The sequence below is a fragment of the Pteropus medius genome, unplaced genomic scaffold (genome assembly GCF_902729225.1).
Source record: "Pteropus medius unplaced genomic scaffold, Ma_sr-lr_union100, whole genome shotgun sequence".
In the NCBI taxonomy this organism is placed as follows: domain Eukaryota; kingdom Metazoa; phylum Chordata; class Mammalia; order Chiroptera; family Pteropodidae; genus Pteropus; species Pteropus medius.
In genome coordinates, this window is record NW_024344378.1 from 59,097,131 (window position 1) to 59,116,964 (window position 19,834).

General features: G+C 43.3%; 1 protein-coding gene across 1 annotated transcript in view; it reads left to right on the top strand.

The window, feature by feature from the left end:
* Positions 1-19,834, top strand: part of WDFY4 (WDFY family member 4) — a 280,147-nt gene that overhangs the window by 69,272 nt on the left and 191,041 nt on the right. The window contains exons 14-19 of the mRNA XM_039870919.1: positions 12,857-13,071; positions 14,287-14,381; positions 15,302-15,533; positions 15,950-16,026; positions 17,078-17,299; positions 17,993-18,171. Of these exons, the coding sequence (XP_039726853.1) occupies positions 12,857-13,071; positions 14,287-14,381; positions 15,302-15,533; positions 15,950-16,026; positions 17,078-17,299; positions 17,993-18,171 (1,020 nt within the window). The remainder of the gene's footprint in view (positions 1-12,856; positions 13,072-14,286; positions 14,382-15,301; positions 15,534-15,949; positions 16,027-17,077; positions 17,300-17,992; positions 18,172-19,834) is intronic.

The following is a 19,834-nucleotide window of genomic DNA, read 5'->3' on the forward strand; positions in this document are numbered from 1 at the left end:
TGTTTTAAACCAATGAACAGGGATACATCTAATAGTAAATTGAGTGTTCTTTATATTTTTCAACATTTATAGAAAAGCACTAGAAGGAAATGAAATGGGTTAGATTACTACTTTAGTTATCCATTGCTATGTAACAAACTATTGCCAAGTTAACAATGACCAGTCATTCTTTCTCATGTTTCTGTGAGTCAGTTTAGACAGGCACAGCAGGGACAGCTCGTCTCTGCTCCACAAGGTATTGGCTGGGCTGAAGCATCAAGTTGGGTTCTTTACTCATAAAACTGGCATCTTACAAGTCTGCTCAAATGGCATGAGGCTCCTAGGCTGGCTCAGCGGGGTCAGATGTCTGGGGCCTTGATTTGAACTGTTGCTAGGATTCTGAGTTCTCCTTCATATAGACCTCTCCATTTGGCCTCTAACAGTGGCTTCTCTAACAGTCCACATAGCAGCTCAGGGCTTCCAAAGGCACAAAAGCAAAAGCTTCTGGGCCTTCTGAAAGCTTAGGTCTGAAACAAGCCAGCATTGCTTCCACAACATTCTATTGATCAAAGCGAGTCACAGGTTTAGCTTAGACTCAGTAGTAAGGGATATATGCCTTCCCTACTAATGTGTGGGTGGCATGTGTGTATAAGAGAGAGGGAATTGTTGGGGGACAACTTTAAAGACCAACCACCATACTCACCTTAAGTATCCAATTGATAGATAAAAATATTTGACCCCTAAACCAAATGTTATCTAAAGTCTAGAACCTTACTTTCTTTACATTGATATTCAAGATAGGGCCTATATGGAGCATATCAGAAACTAATACACATTCTTCTATGTCAGGAACGCTATTTCATCAATATTTATAACAGCTCATGAAATATATGAGAATCTCTCCCATTTTGCAAGTGCTTGAGGCTCAGGAAAGTTGTTTAACTTCCTAAGGTCTTGGGGTTAGTGAGGGGAGATGTGAAACACTTCCAGGCCTGAGGTCAAAATGTGTTTGATGAATGAGTCTCTCATCTTTGCAGCTCTTGAGGGATACAAGGTGGTGCAGTCTGGGCATACATTTTTCCATTGTGAGGATATCTGGCTTCCTTGGTTGTATTTTGTACCATACAATGGACTTGCATTAAAAACAACTAAGCCAGTGATTTGGGTGGTCTTAGCACTCAAACAGTTTCTTATGGATGCATTGTGCAAACTCCACCATGACAGTGACTGATGAAGTGAGGCAGAGCAGACAGTGGCCTGTCCTTCCATCTCCTAGTGCAGGGAAACTCTGTGGATGAGTCTGAGTTTCAGATAAACTTCACGAGCTATCACATTACTGAATGGAGAAGAATTTCTACTCATCCTATGATGATAATTAGATAAATTAAGTATACAAATGAGAATCCCATTTGGTGGAATATTTTTTCTTTATTCAGGTCACAATAAGTAATTTAAAAAAAAATCGAATTCTTCCTCGCTGTCTCTCAAGTATGCAAATGAAATGTAGTGGAGCAATTTCTCACATATTTTCTACAGATGCCAAATCAGCAGCTAAAGTTGGATAATTACAGTGATTAATTTCTGAAAGGGGTGGTGGTGGTGGAAAACCTCATAACAACAAAGCTTCTGGGCCTTCTGAAAGCTTAGGTCTGAAATAGAACAGTAAATCAAATGAGAAATAAGACCATACAATAAAATGCTGAAACGAAACACCGCAGGACTGAATATTTTAGTGCAGAAAAAGGAACAGGAAATTTCAATAGATGGCAGTGTTACTAAAAAAATGGGATATGAGTTCCCACTCATCTCCCTTTAGATCTGTCTGGTGGTTCCCCAGCGTTTCCTATGCTCTTATCCACTTTACATTCTTCAGATGTTCTTCCTACCTCATGGGTAAGAAATTGATGGCTTTCCAAGATGTAGATGCCATTTTAGAAGCAACAGCTTAAATAACTACACATATGGGTTATTAGACTTATTTCTAATTGTGACCACATTAAATTTGCCCTGTTCACAACCAAGAGGCGTTTTCTTCCTCTCCAAAATGCTAGTACTGTGAGCTGCTCTTAGAAACAGATACCCAGCTTGTGTGTGTGTGTGTGTGTGTGTGTGTGTGTGTGTGTGTGTGTGTGTATGTGATTACCAGTATTAAAATTGGACTGAGGGAATTTTACTGTGAATGTTGCTATCCCTAGAACAAGGCAAAAATGGAGTTCAATTCAAGTTCTCTTGATGCTGAGTTAGTTCTAGTAAAAAATAGCTAATTGAGAGCAAAGACATTTTCCTTTTCAGGCATGGTCAGGAAACACGAGGGTCTTGCCACAGAGATGTGACTGTGTGCCAGAACTCTGAACAATAGTGAGAGGGCTTCCGGTCCCAAGCACCACTCTACTTCCTCCAGAGATGTAGAACTCAGAGGTTGAACTCAGCCTGTCCTGAAGCTACCCGTGTGATACATTTGCTTCTAGGGATAGTTAGTAAACCATAGGTGCCAGTGGTGATTCAGAGGTGAATGTCACAGGAACTCACAGTCTGAGTTTGAGGGTGGGTAGGGAGAGGAGTGTAGAAGATAGTAAGACAATTCTGGTAGCTGTGACAAAGGTTGTCCACAAGGCATTGGGAGAGAGGGGAGAGAAAGCCTCAGAGAGATGGGGACATTGGAGCTAAGCTTTAAAGAAAAGACATGTCCATGACAGATTAGGTAAAGGAGGAAGAGAAGAGAAGCTCAGACACAAAGAGAGGCACAAAGGAAGATGCCCATTTGGGGACTTTGAATAGTTTAGCTGGGCTAGGATAGACCATGTAGGTAGAAAGACAATGAGTGGAGCTGACAAGTTTAGTAGAAGCTACATTATGAAGAGCCTTGAATACTATGTTAAGAGAACTGAACTTTATTGGGTTACCAGCCATTATCATCATCATTGTTATCATAATTATCACCAACACCACGACATTTAATGAACACCACTGTATGAAGGCAGAGTTCAGGCTCTGAAGACAGCATATTTTGGTCAAATTTCAGCTCTGCCACTAAATGGTCACAGAGCCATGGAAAATTATTTAACCTCCTTGATCTTTAACTTTCTTTGCTGTAGTGTGGGGATAATATCTTCCTTGTGGCATTACAGTGAAGAGAAAATAAAGCAATGCATGAGTGCTTAGCATGGTGAGCAGAACAAACACTGTAGCATGGGAAGCACTTGCTAAGTGTAGCTACTGCTTTAGTTGCCAAAAACTCAGCAAGTATTTTATTATTTTATCTTTACAATAACTCTGCAAGGTGGATATCAATATTCTCATTTGGCAGATGAGGACTTGAAACTTGTAGCAATTAAGTGACAGAGTTAACATAATAGCAAGATGGTGGCTATCTCTGATGTGGGGATCCTAGACCTCTTGATTCTGTGTAAGTTGCCTTTCCTGTAAGGAAGTAGCCATGGGAATCAAGGACATGATCAGTCTGACCTCGAGTCATTGATGGGTGTTTTCCAGATTCTGCTGCCATGGAAATCTCCCACACAGTCTGATGGAAATAAGACCTGGCTTGGAGTTGCACTTATCTATTAAATCATTTGTCCCTCAATTTGGAAAAGGGTGCTTTTTTTTCTGAAATATGCCTGTATTTCAACACATTGAACTAATCTTATGGGTTTCAAATTACTAAAATATTGACATAATTAATAACCTTAAGTAGCACTGTGTAAGGGCAGGGTATTTAAAAAGAGAGTCATTTCCTCCAACAAAGAAATTGGTAAAGTAGTAGTCTTTCTTTGTTAAATTATAACACATTAGAAATTCCAAATATGTTGAATTTCTAGGTTCCTCATGCCCTTTCTGAACCTCACCCTCTAAATCTTTTATCGTTCCTAAGTGGAAAATCTCAGATCCTAGTCAAATTCCAGGTGACTTCTTAAGGTAGCCTCTTCAACAGAGCAAATAGAAATAATCTCACTTGGAGATAAAGAGGATGAAAAGCAAGCTACAAGAACATAGAGTGATGGAGTGGAAGTTAAACTTAGGATGAGCTCTAGTCCAATTATCAGGTGACCTTTCTTCTAGTCCCTGTTGCCATAATTATTTTTATGACTTATATAGTCCACTTCCTCTTTCTGCATTTTAAATTCAGGTACTTAGATTTTGGCTAGGTCACAGGGGTTTCAGACTCAATGTCTTGGGGTCAGACGAGTAAAGGAAATGCATAAATGAAGCCAGATGCCAACAATAGGAGTGGTGAGGCCTTTGGCTATAGGGAAAGGTATTTGCCCTTTCTAAGATAATCTAACTAGGCAGAAATAAAACAAAAGCAAAGCCAAAATATGCCCACCAAGTAAAACACTTCTATAGACCATCAGACTCTGATGAGATAATAAATTCCTTTCTTTATGAGTGCATAATGCAGTGTTAAAATCATGGACTTTGGAATAAGACCTGGGTTGGGTGCCAGTTCTGCCACTTATTAGCTTAGGAAATTGATGCAACCTCTTCAAGTCTCAGTGTCTCATAATATTTTCCCATTGAGAAGAACAGTGGAGAATATACTGTACTTAGTAAGTACCTGGCATACAGTATGTGCTCATTAGATGCTGGCTCCATCATACCCTCCATCCTTTTCTTTCAGCTTTGGTAATCTTTGTTCTTAAGACTCTGGGTCATAATACATAAAATTTTGGAAATATTGAGTGAAAGGTAATACATTTTAGGTATGTTTACAACTGGCATTACACTACTGATAAATTAATAGCAAATAATTAATATTGAACTGTATGTTAACATCTACTTATGAATCAAAAGACTAGGGTCCTCTCCTCTGCCTGTTCTGCATTTGATCAGTGATCTGAATGAAGCTCAAATGGTAGGTGACAGATTGGGCATGCAAAGAGTCTCTACTAGCTTAAGCAATAGGTCAGAATCTCTTGAGTCAAAATTCAGTAGAGATAATCATGCTTGTGCTCATGTCTTAATGTACACACATACACACACACAGGGTAATAAAGGACAGAATCGTGTGTGCGAGAGAGTCCTAGGGCATTTAGTGCAAGGTCAATAATAGTCCTAGGTGGGGTGAGGACACCACTACGGTGAATTTTATTTTTTGGCTATCTATATAGAAGTATAGTATTCAGCCAAAGGGAGTTGATGACCTCATTGATCCCTTAACACACCACATCCATGTTTATTCAGAGGCGAGAAAGCAAGATGATGAGGGGCCTGATCTCAGGGGGTGTAGCCTAGAGAGAAAAGCCTCTGAGAGAATGAAAGCTGGGCAAATACTTGTTGGTTGGCTGGTGGCAGAACAATGAAAAACAGACAAGGACCAATTAGTTAAACAGTGAAATGCTTAGGTTCAATATAAGGGCACACTTGTTGAAACTGGATGGGCAGTTGTGGAAGTAGTGAGCAACCCTGCACTGGGCATTCCAACTAGGTGTTAGGTTTGAGATGGTGAAAATCCAGCACCTGGACTTGATGACCTTATGATCTTGATTGGCTCTGTGAGCCCATGCTTTGGGAATGTGGTCACTGGTGAAGTACATGTATCTTAGACACCCATCTGGCCTCTCAAGATGGTGGAAATGGCCAAACCCATGTAAGTGTTGTTCATAGAAAATACTATATGCCAGTTACTCAATTTAGGTAACCCCAGTATAGGGCAGGGCCATGAGCACTTTGATTTTTCTATAAGTTTTGAGGGGTTGGCCTAGGACAGACTGGGATGAGTACCCAGTGCCCAATCCATAGTGTCAACAGTTTCAGTTGATTTTCCTGGGTTTATTTTGGGGTGATTCAGTTCCCCTCATCCCTGACCTATAGGAGGCTAGAGGTACTGCTGCTCACAGAACCTTCAGGGTAAAGGCAGCCCTGGAACCTGGAACTAGCTGGTGCTCTGCAAGATTCAGCACTCAGGGGCCTGAAAAGCAGTGATCGCAGCAATGAAGTGGCCTCTGGTTTGAATTCCTGCCTCTCCACTCACTGGGTAACCTCATCAACAAGCCATAATTTCTCTGGTCCTTATTTTCTTCATCTGCAAAATGGGGGAATAATAGTATCTAAAACATGGTATTTATATGAGGATTAAATGAGCTAGTACACAAAACAACTTAGAAAAATGCCTGCAAATAATAAGCGTTCAGTGATGTTAGGTTTCATCATGGGGTCTGAGGATAAGGTAGGTGTGTGCTCCTGCTCTTGTACTGAGCTGGCACAACCCACGATGGCCATACCATGCAAACTAGCCACTCAGTTGGAAGGAATCTTATTGTTATTAGATAAGAAAAGAAGACTAAGATCCTGAAAAGACTTGCATCCTATAAGAAAAAATGCTTTCATAGGTGGTTTCTATTGGCGCCCACAAAAAAACATACTGCGAGGTAGGTATTGTCATTATTCTTATTTTAAAGCTAAGGAAACTAAGGCTTAGAGAAAGTAACAAGCCCAAGTTTGCCTGTCGGTTAGTGTCAGATCAGCATGAGAACCTTCTCTGGGTAGATATTTGTGTGCCCTATACCTAGAAGATGAAGGAAAAGTGAATGTCTTTTTGGAAACTCAGAAACAACACACTAGGCCTTGAGCCACAGTTTGCTTGTGAATAGATCCCTCATTTCTACAACAGGCAATGTTCTCTACAGTCTTGTTCAAGGAACCTCCTCTGGACAATCATGGATGGAAATCTGTTAACAATAACAACAACAAATCTGTTTAAAAAATATCTCTTAACAAAAGAGTAGTTTTAGAAGTTTACTTTGGCCAAAGCAATAAAGACACTCAGGATAAGTTAATGCCTCTCTTTCTGGGCAACCTGAGGATGCCCCATCCACAGGTGGGAAGGTTTCTGGCTAGAGAATGGTATTGGGTCCCAGGGAGCCCTGTGCTGAGCTCCATTGGTTATATAATCCAGCTATCATGGATTGAAGAGATATTTCCAAGGTAGTAGAAACTCTTCATAGATGTTTCAGTTTCCAGGCTGTGCAGGCATCCTCCTGGATGGATATTTACAAGTTGATTTCTCTGGTGACGTTCTTATTCTCCATCTCAGGGCTGACCATAGACTCACTGCAGAGAAGGAGTTTTGGTGCTGAGGTGAATGAACTGGGCTGACAACTGTCCATGACCCCCAGCCTTTCCATGAAAGTCCATGCTCACTCTCACCCCTGGCCTTTGCATGTGCCATTCCTTCTCCCACAAAAACCATTTCTCCTGCTGGCCTGGCTCTCTATTCATTATCCTTCAATACTTAATTGGCACATCATCTTTTCTGACTACTCTCTCAGTCTTCTGGGTTAGGTGTACCTCATACGTCCTAGAACATCTTGTGCCCTTATGCTCACACTTACTAGGCAGCGATTGTATCTGAGGCACAGGGGTAGGTGCTAAGGAAACAAGAGTAAAGAGTAAAGAGTTATTGTCTCAGGCAGCAGCTTAGAGTGTAGTGGGGAGGGAGCATGGATGGGAAGAATAGAGAGAGAGAGAATGAGAGAAAGAGAGAGAAGGTACAAGTGAGCCTGTCAAAGTATGGTATTTATAATGATTGAAGTATGGACACGATGTTTGTTGGGAAAGTCAGAAAATATTTCTTAGATGAGAAGACATGTGAATTGTTTCTTGAATAACAAGTAGGAGCTCAGCAAAAGGATGGGATGGGAAAGTGCTTTCCCAACGTTGGGCATCATCAGTTGAAAAGGATGTGGTGTATTCAGCAAAAGGTGAAAATGTTACTAGGGCAGGAGTGCAGGGTAGGCCAAAGGGAAAGATGGGAAGTAAAGCTGGAAAGAGACAAATACTTTATAAATATAAGATTCTTGGCTTCCGTTACCAGAAAGCATTGACCATCACATACAAGTAACTCGTAAAAGAAGCAGAATATTTAAAGCAGGCACCCACATGCACCTCAGTCTTAGTTGCAAATCTATACAAGTGCATCAAGGAAGGCTTTAGACATGGGTTCTAATGACTCAGTGGGCTTTGGACCCTCCTACATCTAAACCGAGATCACAAATTCCCATGTCTACAGGCTGTATGAACCCCACAAATATCAAGCTGGTGGGGACTGTGGCAAAACAGAAAGTTTACACTCTTGTAACGAGAGAGGTAAGTAAATAAAGATAAAAACTTCAACAGCTTGTCAAATAAAACACATCTGTAGGCCCTATTTATCCCTGGCAGCCCACTTACAGTTTTTGATCTTAAGAGCTGAGGTCACTTAAATTGTACTATCTCTTTTCCAAAATTACCAAATAAAGAACATTTCAAACAAATTGGAACAAGCAACTAATACAAATTTGAGTAGCTCAAAAAAAAAGAAATCCCTAATTCTTTTTAAGTGTTCGAGGGGAAGAAGACACTAGTTATCTGATAGTTTATACGTCTATGTCAGGACAATGTGGTTATTGTCTAGAATACACAACATGGGCGGATACAGTCATAGTTTGGCAGGATTCACCCCACCAGGACCCATCCCTCATTGGGCTCTGGAACCATATTAATCTGGACCAGGAGAGAGAGAGAGAGAGAGAGAGAGAGAGAGAGAGAGAGAGAGAGAGACAGACAGAGACAGAAAGAGACAGAGACACACAGAGAGAGACACACATACACACAGAATAAACATACACAGCTGGACAGGGATGGACTTGAAGTCATAACTGTTAAGTGGAGAAAATAGAAAACTCCTTAAGAGCACCCCACAAATTGCTTTGTGATAATTTGCCTTGGGGGTTCAACCTGTTGGCCAGTCTGGTGACCCTGCATGCTTACCACTGAGTCCTAATTGAACCACCATCTCCTTTCTCGTGTTGGAAGTAATATGCGTTAGGAAAATCAATCCATTTGTAGGGGGAGAAACCAGACTGGTTTCCTGCTACTACTCATATTTTCACTAAAACTCCATTTTACTGGAACCAACATTGAAAAAAACAGCACATTTTATTCAAAACAAGGCAATATTGGTATTGACAGAGCTGCAGTGATAATGAGGACGATCAATTTTCCCTCCTCCATTATGGGGTATTGAGCAATTTTGGAGTAAACTTGTGGTATCATTAAGCAAGATCAGCATTTCTCCCCTTTGAAAACTTTTTCTTTTTTCTCTTTTGTGTATTTAGATTTTAAATATTCCTGCCCATGTCGAGGATGGGTGTGGAAAAACAAAAAAGAAAACCAAAAGTCCCCAAAGCAATAAATGAAGTGCTGGTAACAAAAATCAGAGGTTATAGACATTTTTAAAATTTTTATTAATAACATATTGTAATAGTATTTTTGCATCTCACATCATATGACTCTTCAACCCTCCAAGACTCCCCAACTCCCCCCATCCCAAATTAAGAGATGCAGTTACCAAAATCCAAGAGGGAAATTTCAAGGCAAGAGGATGGAAGCTCCTTTTCTGTTTTGAGAAGAGTGGAGAAGGAAGGCAGAGGTGCAGGCTCTGTTGGATGCAGAAAGGGATGCTTAGAGCACCAGAAGAAAGATTTAGGAAAGAGAACCAAGGATGTTGTGTAGATTTTCACATGGAAAAGCTCTTCAAAGTAAAAATGATGGAATTGTTCACTGCAAATGACTTTTAGCATTTCTACCTTCTGTTTCTGGTCCCTGTTGGCTACACCAGTTCAAGGTGGCTATGCAAACACCACAGTGACAGGGAAGGGGATCATCTTCATTCATTCAGGCTGCTATAACAAAATGCCATCCACTGGGTGGCTTAAAAACAACAGACATTTATTTATCACAGTTCTGTAGGCGCTGGCAGATTTGGTGTCTGGGGAGACATTGATGGTCCTCTTCTTACTGTGCCTTCATATGGTACAAGGGAGGAGGGAGCTCTCTGGGGTCTCTTTTCTAAGGCCACTTATCTCATTCATAGGAATTTCACCTTTATGACCTAATCACCACCTTTATGACCTAATCACCTCCCAAAAGCCCTACCTCTAAATACCTTCACGTTGGAGGTTAGATTTCAACATTTGAATTTGCGGGGAACACAAACATTCAATCCTTTGCAAGGATCATCATCTCTAAGTGATTAGATCTCTCCTTGACATCAATGACGTTGAAAAAATGATGACATTTTAGAATGTCAAAATCCTGGTTGGGAGCAGTCTCCCTGAAAAACCATTCTAATATAGTCAAATTTTAAACTAAAATTAAATAGTCTAAAATTTTAAATCTGAAATGTTACCGAAGGTTCAGTAAAGATGGGAATATTACTGAAAGCCGTCAGTTTGAGGCAGGAGCTCTGGGTGCTGTGCTTCTGGAAGGCAGGTTGGAGGACAGTAGGGTGAGCTGTATGACCCACTCATTTTTTTAAAAAAATTTGGAAACTGATGATCAACAGTGCAAATATGTTTCACCATACAATTTAATCCTTGAAATATATTCTACAAAACTGTGTTCGTAGCCTGTGGAATAATGCAATCTTATTAATTTTTTTGTACCTTAGTGATATAAACATTCTCTTGACCATCTCTGGGCAGGGATCTCCCAAATGACTGCATATGTTGGGAGGAGATGGTGGAGTGAGGTGATTCTCAGCCAGGGTTTGCCCTAACTATGTGGCCTGGATAGTTGACTTGTCTGGGTTCAGTTTTCTCATCTGTAAAATGGTGATAGTAATAGTACCTCCTTCAAAGGTTTTCTCACAGAGATTGCATAATTTATACACGTCAACATGTTTCAACTAGGGCCAGGCCCATCCTGCACACCCAGGAAATATTCCCATCACAGGATAAAATTTGGCCTCAAAAGTAGGTGCCAGGCCTGGACTCCTTCTAACTCCAAGAGCACTGTGAAATGTGCAAAGAACTGTGGGGAACCCCTCCCCTCTCAGACTACATAAATTCTCTGCTTGAACATGGACTGAGACTATCTCTTTACCTGTCTCACCTTTTAGTTTGTAATTCCCTTGAGAATAGAGACAGATTCATCTTGAAATGCCTAGAACTTTGCCCAGAATTGACATTAGAGAGGCAGTTAAGACTCATTTTCAAGAGAAGGCAAAGAGAGAGAAGCAGGGACAGACTCCAAGAAAGCTTTCATAGGGAACACGTGTGGGTGACAGATGGTCTGAGACTTGATGGATCCAGAAGCCAGTCCTCATTTGATAAAGATTTTTCATTAAGCACCTTTATGATTATTCCTGGCTTTATGTGATAAACTAATCTAGATGTCATCTCAATTGTCACAGATCTCTTTACTTGAAACCAGGGCAAAGCTAGGGCAAAGGTGTGCAATATGAGAAACATACTACTGCTTCAAGTTGAGTTCCCTGGGAGTGGATCCCAAGACAAGAGTACAAGTGATGAGCTTCATTGAGGGAGGGATGCCAGGGAAAGGAGTGAGGGAAGCAGGATGATGCAGGAAAAGGAGCTGAGAGGGGATGTACTTACCACTGAAATCTTGCTTTAGTTTGAGCTCATGGGGCCTCTGCAGCAAGAATTGCACCACAGAGACTGAAGAGCATGACCTCACTGATTATAGTCTGGTGTGTGTGTGTGTGGGGTACATGAATGTATGTGTTCACACACATGTACATGTGTTCATGTATGAATACATATGCACCTGCACACACGTTTCTGTGTGTATTCATGTGCTTGGAATGTTTATATGTCTATGCTTATATATGTGGGTGCACGCACATGTAAATATGTGCATGTATGTATGTATGGGGGGCTACATAGCCCCTGCCCAGGGCAGTTCCCACTTACGGGAGGGAAGTTCTCCAGAGAAGGGGCAACTCCAGTGGATACACTCATCCAGAAAAGAAGTCTGGTTGGGACCATCATATCGTCCACTGCAGGAAAATTCCATCAAGATCTATCTGATATCCATCTCACTTTAGACAATATTATACTACAATAAAAGAGAATGTGGATATCCTAAGAGTTTTTTGAAGGAAATTTCATCCCCCTCCATTTATATATCCAGGAGGGCTGGGAATTACAGAGGTTTATCTTTTTATGAAGAAAGAAAGATTGTCAAAATGATGTATTGCATTTCGCACAAATATTTACTGAACACACTCTATTCTATGGGCTTCCTTGGCGTAAAGATAGAGAAGCGACTTGAAATTTTATAGGGGTAAGATAAGAGCGTGCCTGTTCCTGTGTCAGGATATGTTTAAAATAAAGAATTGGACAGAGGACCATTAGAGGACAATTGGGAGGGAGATGACACCTGGGGAGTAAAGAGAAGATGTCAGCCAGGGCTTCCACAGGAGCCTTGACTCTGCTCTGGTGTAGTTCAATGAGTGAAGGTGGAGAGGGCTGCGTATGCCACAGCCAGTAGCGTGAGGAGAGTGCTTCCTGAGTCTTGTCCTCCCAGGTGAATTCCACCATCTGTGTCAGCAGTATAAACTCAAAAGCAGGACATTTACGAGTCAGCTGTGAGGAGGACGTGAGACCCACTAGAGGGCACAGCCACTGCCCAGCACCAACTGCTTCTCGATAGACAGGACTGAAAACCTGCCTGACTAGGTCTTTCCATCTTTTGAGAGAGGCCATATGTCTGAATTTTTATTTGAAATCTTCTGACTTTTAAATTTTAGCAATTAATTTAGAAACTACTTAAATATCATGTGAGTTAAACACCACACATCTCTGGGGAAGATATGGGTCTCGCCTGTCAGTTTGCAGTCTCTGATTTAAGCTGTCGCCTCTTCGGCAGCTGATTCCAGTGACTCATGTCCTCCCATAGACTGGACTCCAGTGCCTGCCCTTCTGAAGAGGGCACATCTGAGGACACTTGAAACAGATGGGAGTGCAATGAGAACAGGCTGTGATGGGCGCAGTCTCCTTGCCTCACAACCAAATTGAGGCCTAGTCAGGAGCCTATCAGTATTGCCCACAAATTATTCTGACCTCCAGGACTCATGGCTTTGGTTACCTTTTAGCTTTCCAAGGAGATCCAGTGCTCCATGGCCAGTCACATCCAGTCCCTGGTGAAATCAGAGAAGAACCGTCAGGTCATGTGCGAGGCGGGAATGCTCAAGACCCTCATGACCTCCTGCCACCAGGTCCTGATCACTGGCAACAGCCCTCTGCACTCAGGCCTCATCAGGATTTTTGAAAAGCTTGCTTCTCAAGCCATTGAACCGGATGTGTTAAGGTACTGTGTGCTGCATGTGAAACACTGCCAAGCCCCTGAAAATTGTGCTCATGCACAGTGAGCAGGAAGAGTGCACAGGAATAGGCGTCCTCATGTCCTCTACAGGGTGTGGTCCTTCCCAGCATTGCACACTGCAAGCCCAGAGAGGAGCCATTGGACTGTTTGGGCAGTGTGTGTACCCACAAAGCCGACAGAGGTCCTCCCATGATTATAGTCTAAGGGAGAGAAGACGATAGTTAAAGGGTCTTGCGACAATATAGAATAGCTCTGTGGGAATGCTCAGTGGAGAGTGCTGGGGCTGCTTGGAGCTGGGAGAACCACAGTTGGGAGATTGGGTGTAAAGAGGTGGAGCTTCAAGGAAGTCAGCCTGGTGAGCCCTGAGGCCTGTGCAGATGCTCACCAGATGAGGAGAGGAGAGGTAGTGGCCGGTGAAGATGTTCTGCTGAGAAGGGTGGGGGCAGTGAGGCGTGACTGTACTTGAAAGGCTACACTGCAGAGAGCTTAGCTGGTGTGAGGGGCAGTGGTCAGGACTGCTGACAAAGAGGGGGACATATTCTGAGGGTCCCTTCTTGCTGGCTGCTCCTCCATAAAGCCACATGTTTCCTGAAGAGTTGCAGCAGAGAAGACAAAAGCACAGAAGACAAAAAGGCAGAGGAAAGAAAGGCTGAAAGAGGGAGGTCAAGAGTCTCTTTAGTACCTGTGGCCAGGCTACTCACTCTGTCATGGTAGGGAGGGTGATGCTCAGGGATCACAGGCCTGCTGACACACAAGACCAAGTGCCGGGGAGATAGAAGACATGCAACACCTTCAGCTAGCAGGGATGGGACCCAGAGATCAGATCAGCCTCTTTTAGTCTCTCTACATGCAGGCTGCCAGATACAGTCATTGTGCTTAAGCTCTTTATGACAGAGTGTGAGTTATAAACAGTATGTGACAAAATCATTTTTCAACAGATTCCTTTTTCTTTCAAGGTCCAGTATGAGGCTCCTAGTTGGTCACTGGTTAAGTCAAAAGCACCTAAAAAGTCAAAACTCACCAGCTCTCTGATCTGGGTGCTATGTATGACTTGAGGAAAGAGTGTCCAGGCAGAGAGAGGAAAACATGGAGGGGGAATTAGGGAGCACTGGGATCTAGGAAAGTGCTGAGAAGAAGCTGCAGAAAACTTCTACCCACTAAATGTCTTCATCTGATTCTCTTGTATGTTATGATATTTAGACAGTTTTTAGGTCTTGGAACTCCCCCGCCTCCGTTGGCTGCAGTGAAAATTCTCAGTTCATCTTGTGTGGACAGAGGGGACACTGGATGCTCAGGTGAGAACAGAGGAAAGAAACGGGGCAGGTAAACAGAAATTTTAAAAAAATATGTGTTTATTGTAAGGGTTCATTTACAACAGATAGAAAGTAGGTAGATTTAAAAGTTAATTTGCCTGCTGTTCAATGGAGCAAATGGGGAAAAGCAGAGGAATTAGTGGACCCCAGAGAGAAGCTAGATCTAAAAGGAGGACGATACTTACCTCCATATAAAGTAGGTGATGGTGAGCATATACTTGACCCCTTTGGGTTCAGATCACAGATACAGTGATAAGATCATGGCATAGCTGGAGTATCCCCTATGGAGGTGCCCAGTGACAACTTTCTGCACAGCTCTCAACTCAGGGGTAAGTTAGGGATCAGGAGGCCAAAACATTGGGTGGATCCCCTAGTATCAGGCCTGGTACCTGGGAAGATGCTTGTCTAGGGAACCTACGAGGAGAAAAAAAAGCTGTGAACACACTGAATGTAAGATCACATAAGACATTAAGGTAAGGAGGCCCAGTTGCAAAGCAAGATAGGGAATCAGGCTTGGGCTGGGAGCTGGAGGTGGAAGATGAAAGCTTTCATGAAGATAGTCCACAGAAAGAGAGTGGGAGCTCGGTGAGCCAGCCCAAAGCCTCGGTGAGTGACTGACAATAGGGCAAGCCAATGACAGAAACAGAAAGAAAGGACGTGATGGAATTAAAGGGAGAAGAAGTTTCTAGAAGGAACAGGTTGTCGTCATGGGTCAGTGTTATCAAAATCAGCAGAGAACCCATATAGGAGGGCCCAGGAGAGCTACCCTCACAGTGGTTAATAAATGCATGGTGACTAGAGACTTCCTTCAAAGCTGTGGCAGAAATGTTAAGACTATAGTCAGAAGAGGGGTGGAAATGCTTTGAACAAAGATATATCTCTTCTCTTGCTTGCTGTTTTAGGGTCACAGGCAATGGTACCAATGACTGCTGAGATTCCTGTGAGAACCACTCGAGATGCTGGCCCATGCCCACCAGTCTCACAGGCTCTCATGCCCTCAGGGCCATCTGAGAGCTTCACCCTTCAGATGGCACTGAGCCTCATCTCCATGACCTCCCCACGCAACCTACAACCTCAGAGGGCTGCCCTGGCTCCATCGTTTGTGGAATTTGACATGTCTGTGGAAGGTTATGGGTATGATAGGCTTTTGTATATTTGAAAAATACTTTATTAATTTCCCAGTGCCTCAGATTAATTATAATATTGATTACAAAATTGTAGTTCCCATAAGCTCTCACCATTCAGCAGAGGACCATGTCTGGGTTATGGATACCTTGTCTACTCAGTGGCTTCTCAGGGGCAGTGTCCCCCACTGTGTAGGGGCAGGACCCTCTTATTCTCCTGGCATGTCTGCATTCTGGAATGTTCTCTCCTCCAGCTTTCAGTGTGGATTCCTTCTCTAGGGCCATGGTACCAGCATCAGCTGCTTTCTGTCCTCGGAACCTCATTTTCTAAGAGCCAGTGAGGCCCCTGCAGAGGGACAGAGGGGAGTTGTCATAGCCAGAAGCTGGCTTGCAGGTCAATGATTTGAGACACTTTCCTGTTTCCAGCTGTTTGTTCATTCCAACCTTGTCTACGATTATGGGAACCAGCACCGAGTACTCAGTCTCCGGAGGGATTGGGACAGGTAGGTGCTTCCCAGGGGATTTAGCTCATTGAGCTCTCTTCATTACACCTGGGGAGTCAGTCCTTAAGGAGGCTTGATTTCAGATTTCAACTTGGTATTTCAAGAAAGCATGAGTCTTCCTCTTGGTCCTGTTTAACTGTAGACAAGTCATCCTTCCAATTTGTCATGTCGCTCTTAAGGCAGGGGTGTCTTATTCATTGTGTGTCCCAAGGGCTGATCCCATGACTCTGCATATAGAGGGGGCTCAGTTAGCATTGATGGGCTCAGTGGGTTACCTGGTGGCTGAACCCATTTAATTCATTTTGTCAGTGACTGATAAAGGCTTAAATGGACACCTCACCCCTAGACAGGATATGAATTCTAGATTGATGGCCATCCGGAACAAAGCTATCCTTGGCTCATATGGGGATTGACCTGGGCCTTGGCGTGCTTTACACAGTGGTGCATTCAGCTGAAAGCCAAGCACCTTCTGTTAGGAGAACCAGGGACTGGGTTTCTATGGGAGGGTGGGTGCTGAAGAGCCATTGCATTCGTGGCCCATCGGTGTTGGGCACCAAGTCTGATGCTGATCATTCAGTGAGGAGATGGGGCCCCGCTAGTGCTGCCAACCCAGTCCCAAGGTGGGAGAGCATTGATCCCCCTGGAATGGAGCATTCCCCATGCAAGATTCAGCCAGCTGAGGCTAGTGCCCTCTGCCCCACATAGCACACTGCCCAGCTTTAGGTCAGCTAACCAGTGGGCCAAATGGTGATGAATCTCAGGGTTGTGTTCCTCCCATCCCCTTGGTAAGGCAACATGGATTAATAGGTGGGGCAGAACTGGAGAGGGTCTTTGAGGATCTAGGCTCAACTCCTGGTGGGAACATGACTTATTCCTGAGAGAATGAATAAGGAGACAGAAACATCCTGCTGGGTGGGGTTGATGTAAAAGTAGGTATGAGTCCATAGGGGCACATTGCTGGCACACAGTAAGACCACCTCTGGGCAGAATCAGAGTGACTCTGAGGCTAGACAAGACAAAGCCTAAGGGCGTGCTTGTATTCTGACTCCAGGTGCTGACAGGACCTTCCCTCCGCTGGGGGGCCTGACCTTCTCTTGCTGGTTCCTGATCAGCAGACAAAGCACTGTCACCGAAGGCCACCCGCTGCGCTTCCTAACCTTGGTGCGCCACCTGGCCAGGACCGAGCAGCCCTTTGTCTGCTTCTCTGTCAGCCTCTGCTGGGATGATCTCTCCTTGATTGTATCTACAGAAGAGAAAGAGTTTCAGCCCCTGGGTAAGGTGTTGGGAGCCAAAGTTGGTTTTGTCCACACTTGGGGGAAATGGGGCTAAATTAGCAGTTCTTGGAACAAGAGCCCGGGAGTCCAGCCCTCCTTCAGTGGTGCTGGTGGCTGCTCCTGGCTCTGCCTGGCTTTCCAAGTTCACCCACCTATGATGGCCTGAAGTGGCCTGAGATGGCCAATTCCAGAACATCTTGGCCATATCTGTTCTCATGTGCCCTGAGAATGTCATAGTGAAGCATCCAGAAGGGCCAGAGGATGGCTTGGTATCCTTGACGCACAGCACAACTGCTGTTTCCCTGCACCCTCTCAGAACTTTGCCAGAAAATGTGCATCATTGTGGAGGCAGTCCGGTGTGGGCTACACCTGGAGTCTGACTCATGGATTTGTATCATGTCTGCGTGAACTTGGGAAAGTTACCTAACTTCTCCATTCCTCAGGATGATAAAGTGGGGATCATGATAGCACCTACCTCACAGGGTTATCATGAAAATGAAATGAGCTAATATTTGTAATAGTCCTTAAAACACTGTCTGACACAAAGCAAGATCTCAACAATGATAGCTGCTGTTATTATTTTATGGGAGGGTGTGGTCTTGGCTCCTAGGGCCCAGGGCCCTTTTCTTGTTCTCTTGGGTTGTTACAGCATAAATCTGCAAGTGAAGGCTAGTGTTTGTTCTCTCTTCTAGATGTCATGGAACCTGAGGATGACTCTGAGCCCTCTGCAGGACGTCAGCTTCGGGTCAGGTGTGGCCAACTGCTGGCTTGTGGTCAGTGGCATCACCTGGCTGTAGTTGTCACCAAAGAAATGAAAAAGAATTGTACTGTTTCTACCTATTTGGATGGACAGGTCATTGGCTCAGCCAAGGTGAGATGATTCCCTCAGTTGCCCTTGCCCCAGGGCTGTGCTTCCTGGCCACACCATTCTAGGTAGCTTCAGTCCAGTTCTTTGTTTTCTTTTGGTGGTGAAGGGGTTGGTATCCAATATACCCTTGCTGAGCTCAGACATAAAAGAGCATCTTTAGAAAATGGAGATCACACAATCAGGGCAGAAGGTAAAACATGAAAACAAGAATAGTCATGGCATTTATGACTGTGAGAGTAGTCATAAGAAAATATAAATCTCCAGAGTAAAAAAGGCAAAGTTTCTCAGATTTTAAAGAATGAATCCCCCAGAGAGGTCTGAGCAAGGCCTAAAATCTGACTTTTCTAAGAGGCTTCCTGGTGAGTCTAATGCAGGTGGTCTGCACACTACAATTTGGAGCAAGGTGCTAAAGCTTATGAAGACACAAACACGTCTTGCCAGATTTAGATCAAGAATGGTGAAGAACGGATGGTCCTGTGCTCAGAGAAAATAATGGAATGAGAACACATATTTGGAAGAAGTGTCTCATCACTGTCATTTAGAGACACATCATAGTTAGAATGTCAAAGATAAAGACAAAGAGAGAATCTTGAAAGCAGCAAGAGAAAAGCAATTAGTTACTTACAAGGGAGCTCCTTTTCTCCCTCCCTCTTTTCCTCTCTCTCTTCCTTTCTTCCTCCCTCATTAAATATTTATTGAGCACCTACTATATGTTAGGTATTTTTTTTGAGCACCTACTGTGTGGTAGATACTATTTTAGGTGCTAGGAATTGTCCATGCCCACCAGCCAAATACTTCCAAGAGTGTGCATATAGTACAAAACAAAAGTTAGATTTGTTAAGCTTGCTGTAGTAAGAGACTCCTTACCCCATGGTGTAACAAGGAGTTAGGAGTGGCTTATATAGGATTTGGGCTTGTTTTAGGTGATTTTTGGGAGAGTTTAAAGAAGTAAAGGTCAATCTGTTCTGATTTGGGTGCTGTCAGAAAGAGGCAATTTAATATCTGTGTATGTTCAGAATTTTCACCCAGGAAGTAGGAGGAATAGAGCAGGGCTAGAGCTATCAGTGTAGAAGCAGCAAGAGTTACTCACATTAGCCAGGATGGGAAGTGTGGTCACTTTGTGCTTGCACAGTGTCTTTGTTTTTATCTGTTATGGTATGATTACAGATGGGCTTTTTTTTTTTTTGGTCTTTTTTTTTTCACAGATATGTTGTTATTCTGTCTTGTTTCATAAAACAGGCTGATATTCTGTGAAGTAGTTCATGTGCCTTGAGGCTAAGGTGTGTCCTATTGATATTTGGATCTCGCTTGCACTTACCCGGGGCTGGCACATAGTAAGCATATAATAAACACTTGGTGAATCACATTGAATTTAAAGCCACAAAGAATAACATGGTCTGGCTGATAGTGTAGTTGAATGAATTGGTACATGGATGAACATCCGACCCCATGGGACCAGTGAAACTAGTCAGTGAGCAGAAAGATTGGATATGTCAAATATGCCCAAGTATGCCATGGAGAATGGCCAAGGGCCAAGGCTGACAAAGTTGACTTTCCAACATGATCTCAAGTTGGTTCAGTATCAATAGTGAAATTTAACTGGGATAAACATAAAGACCTGTGTTTAGATGCTAAGATGACAGAGCTTGGGTTGGGATGACCCAGC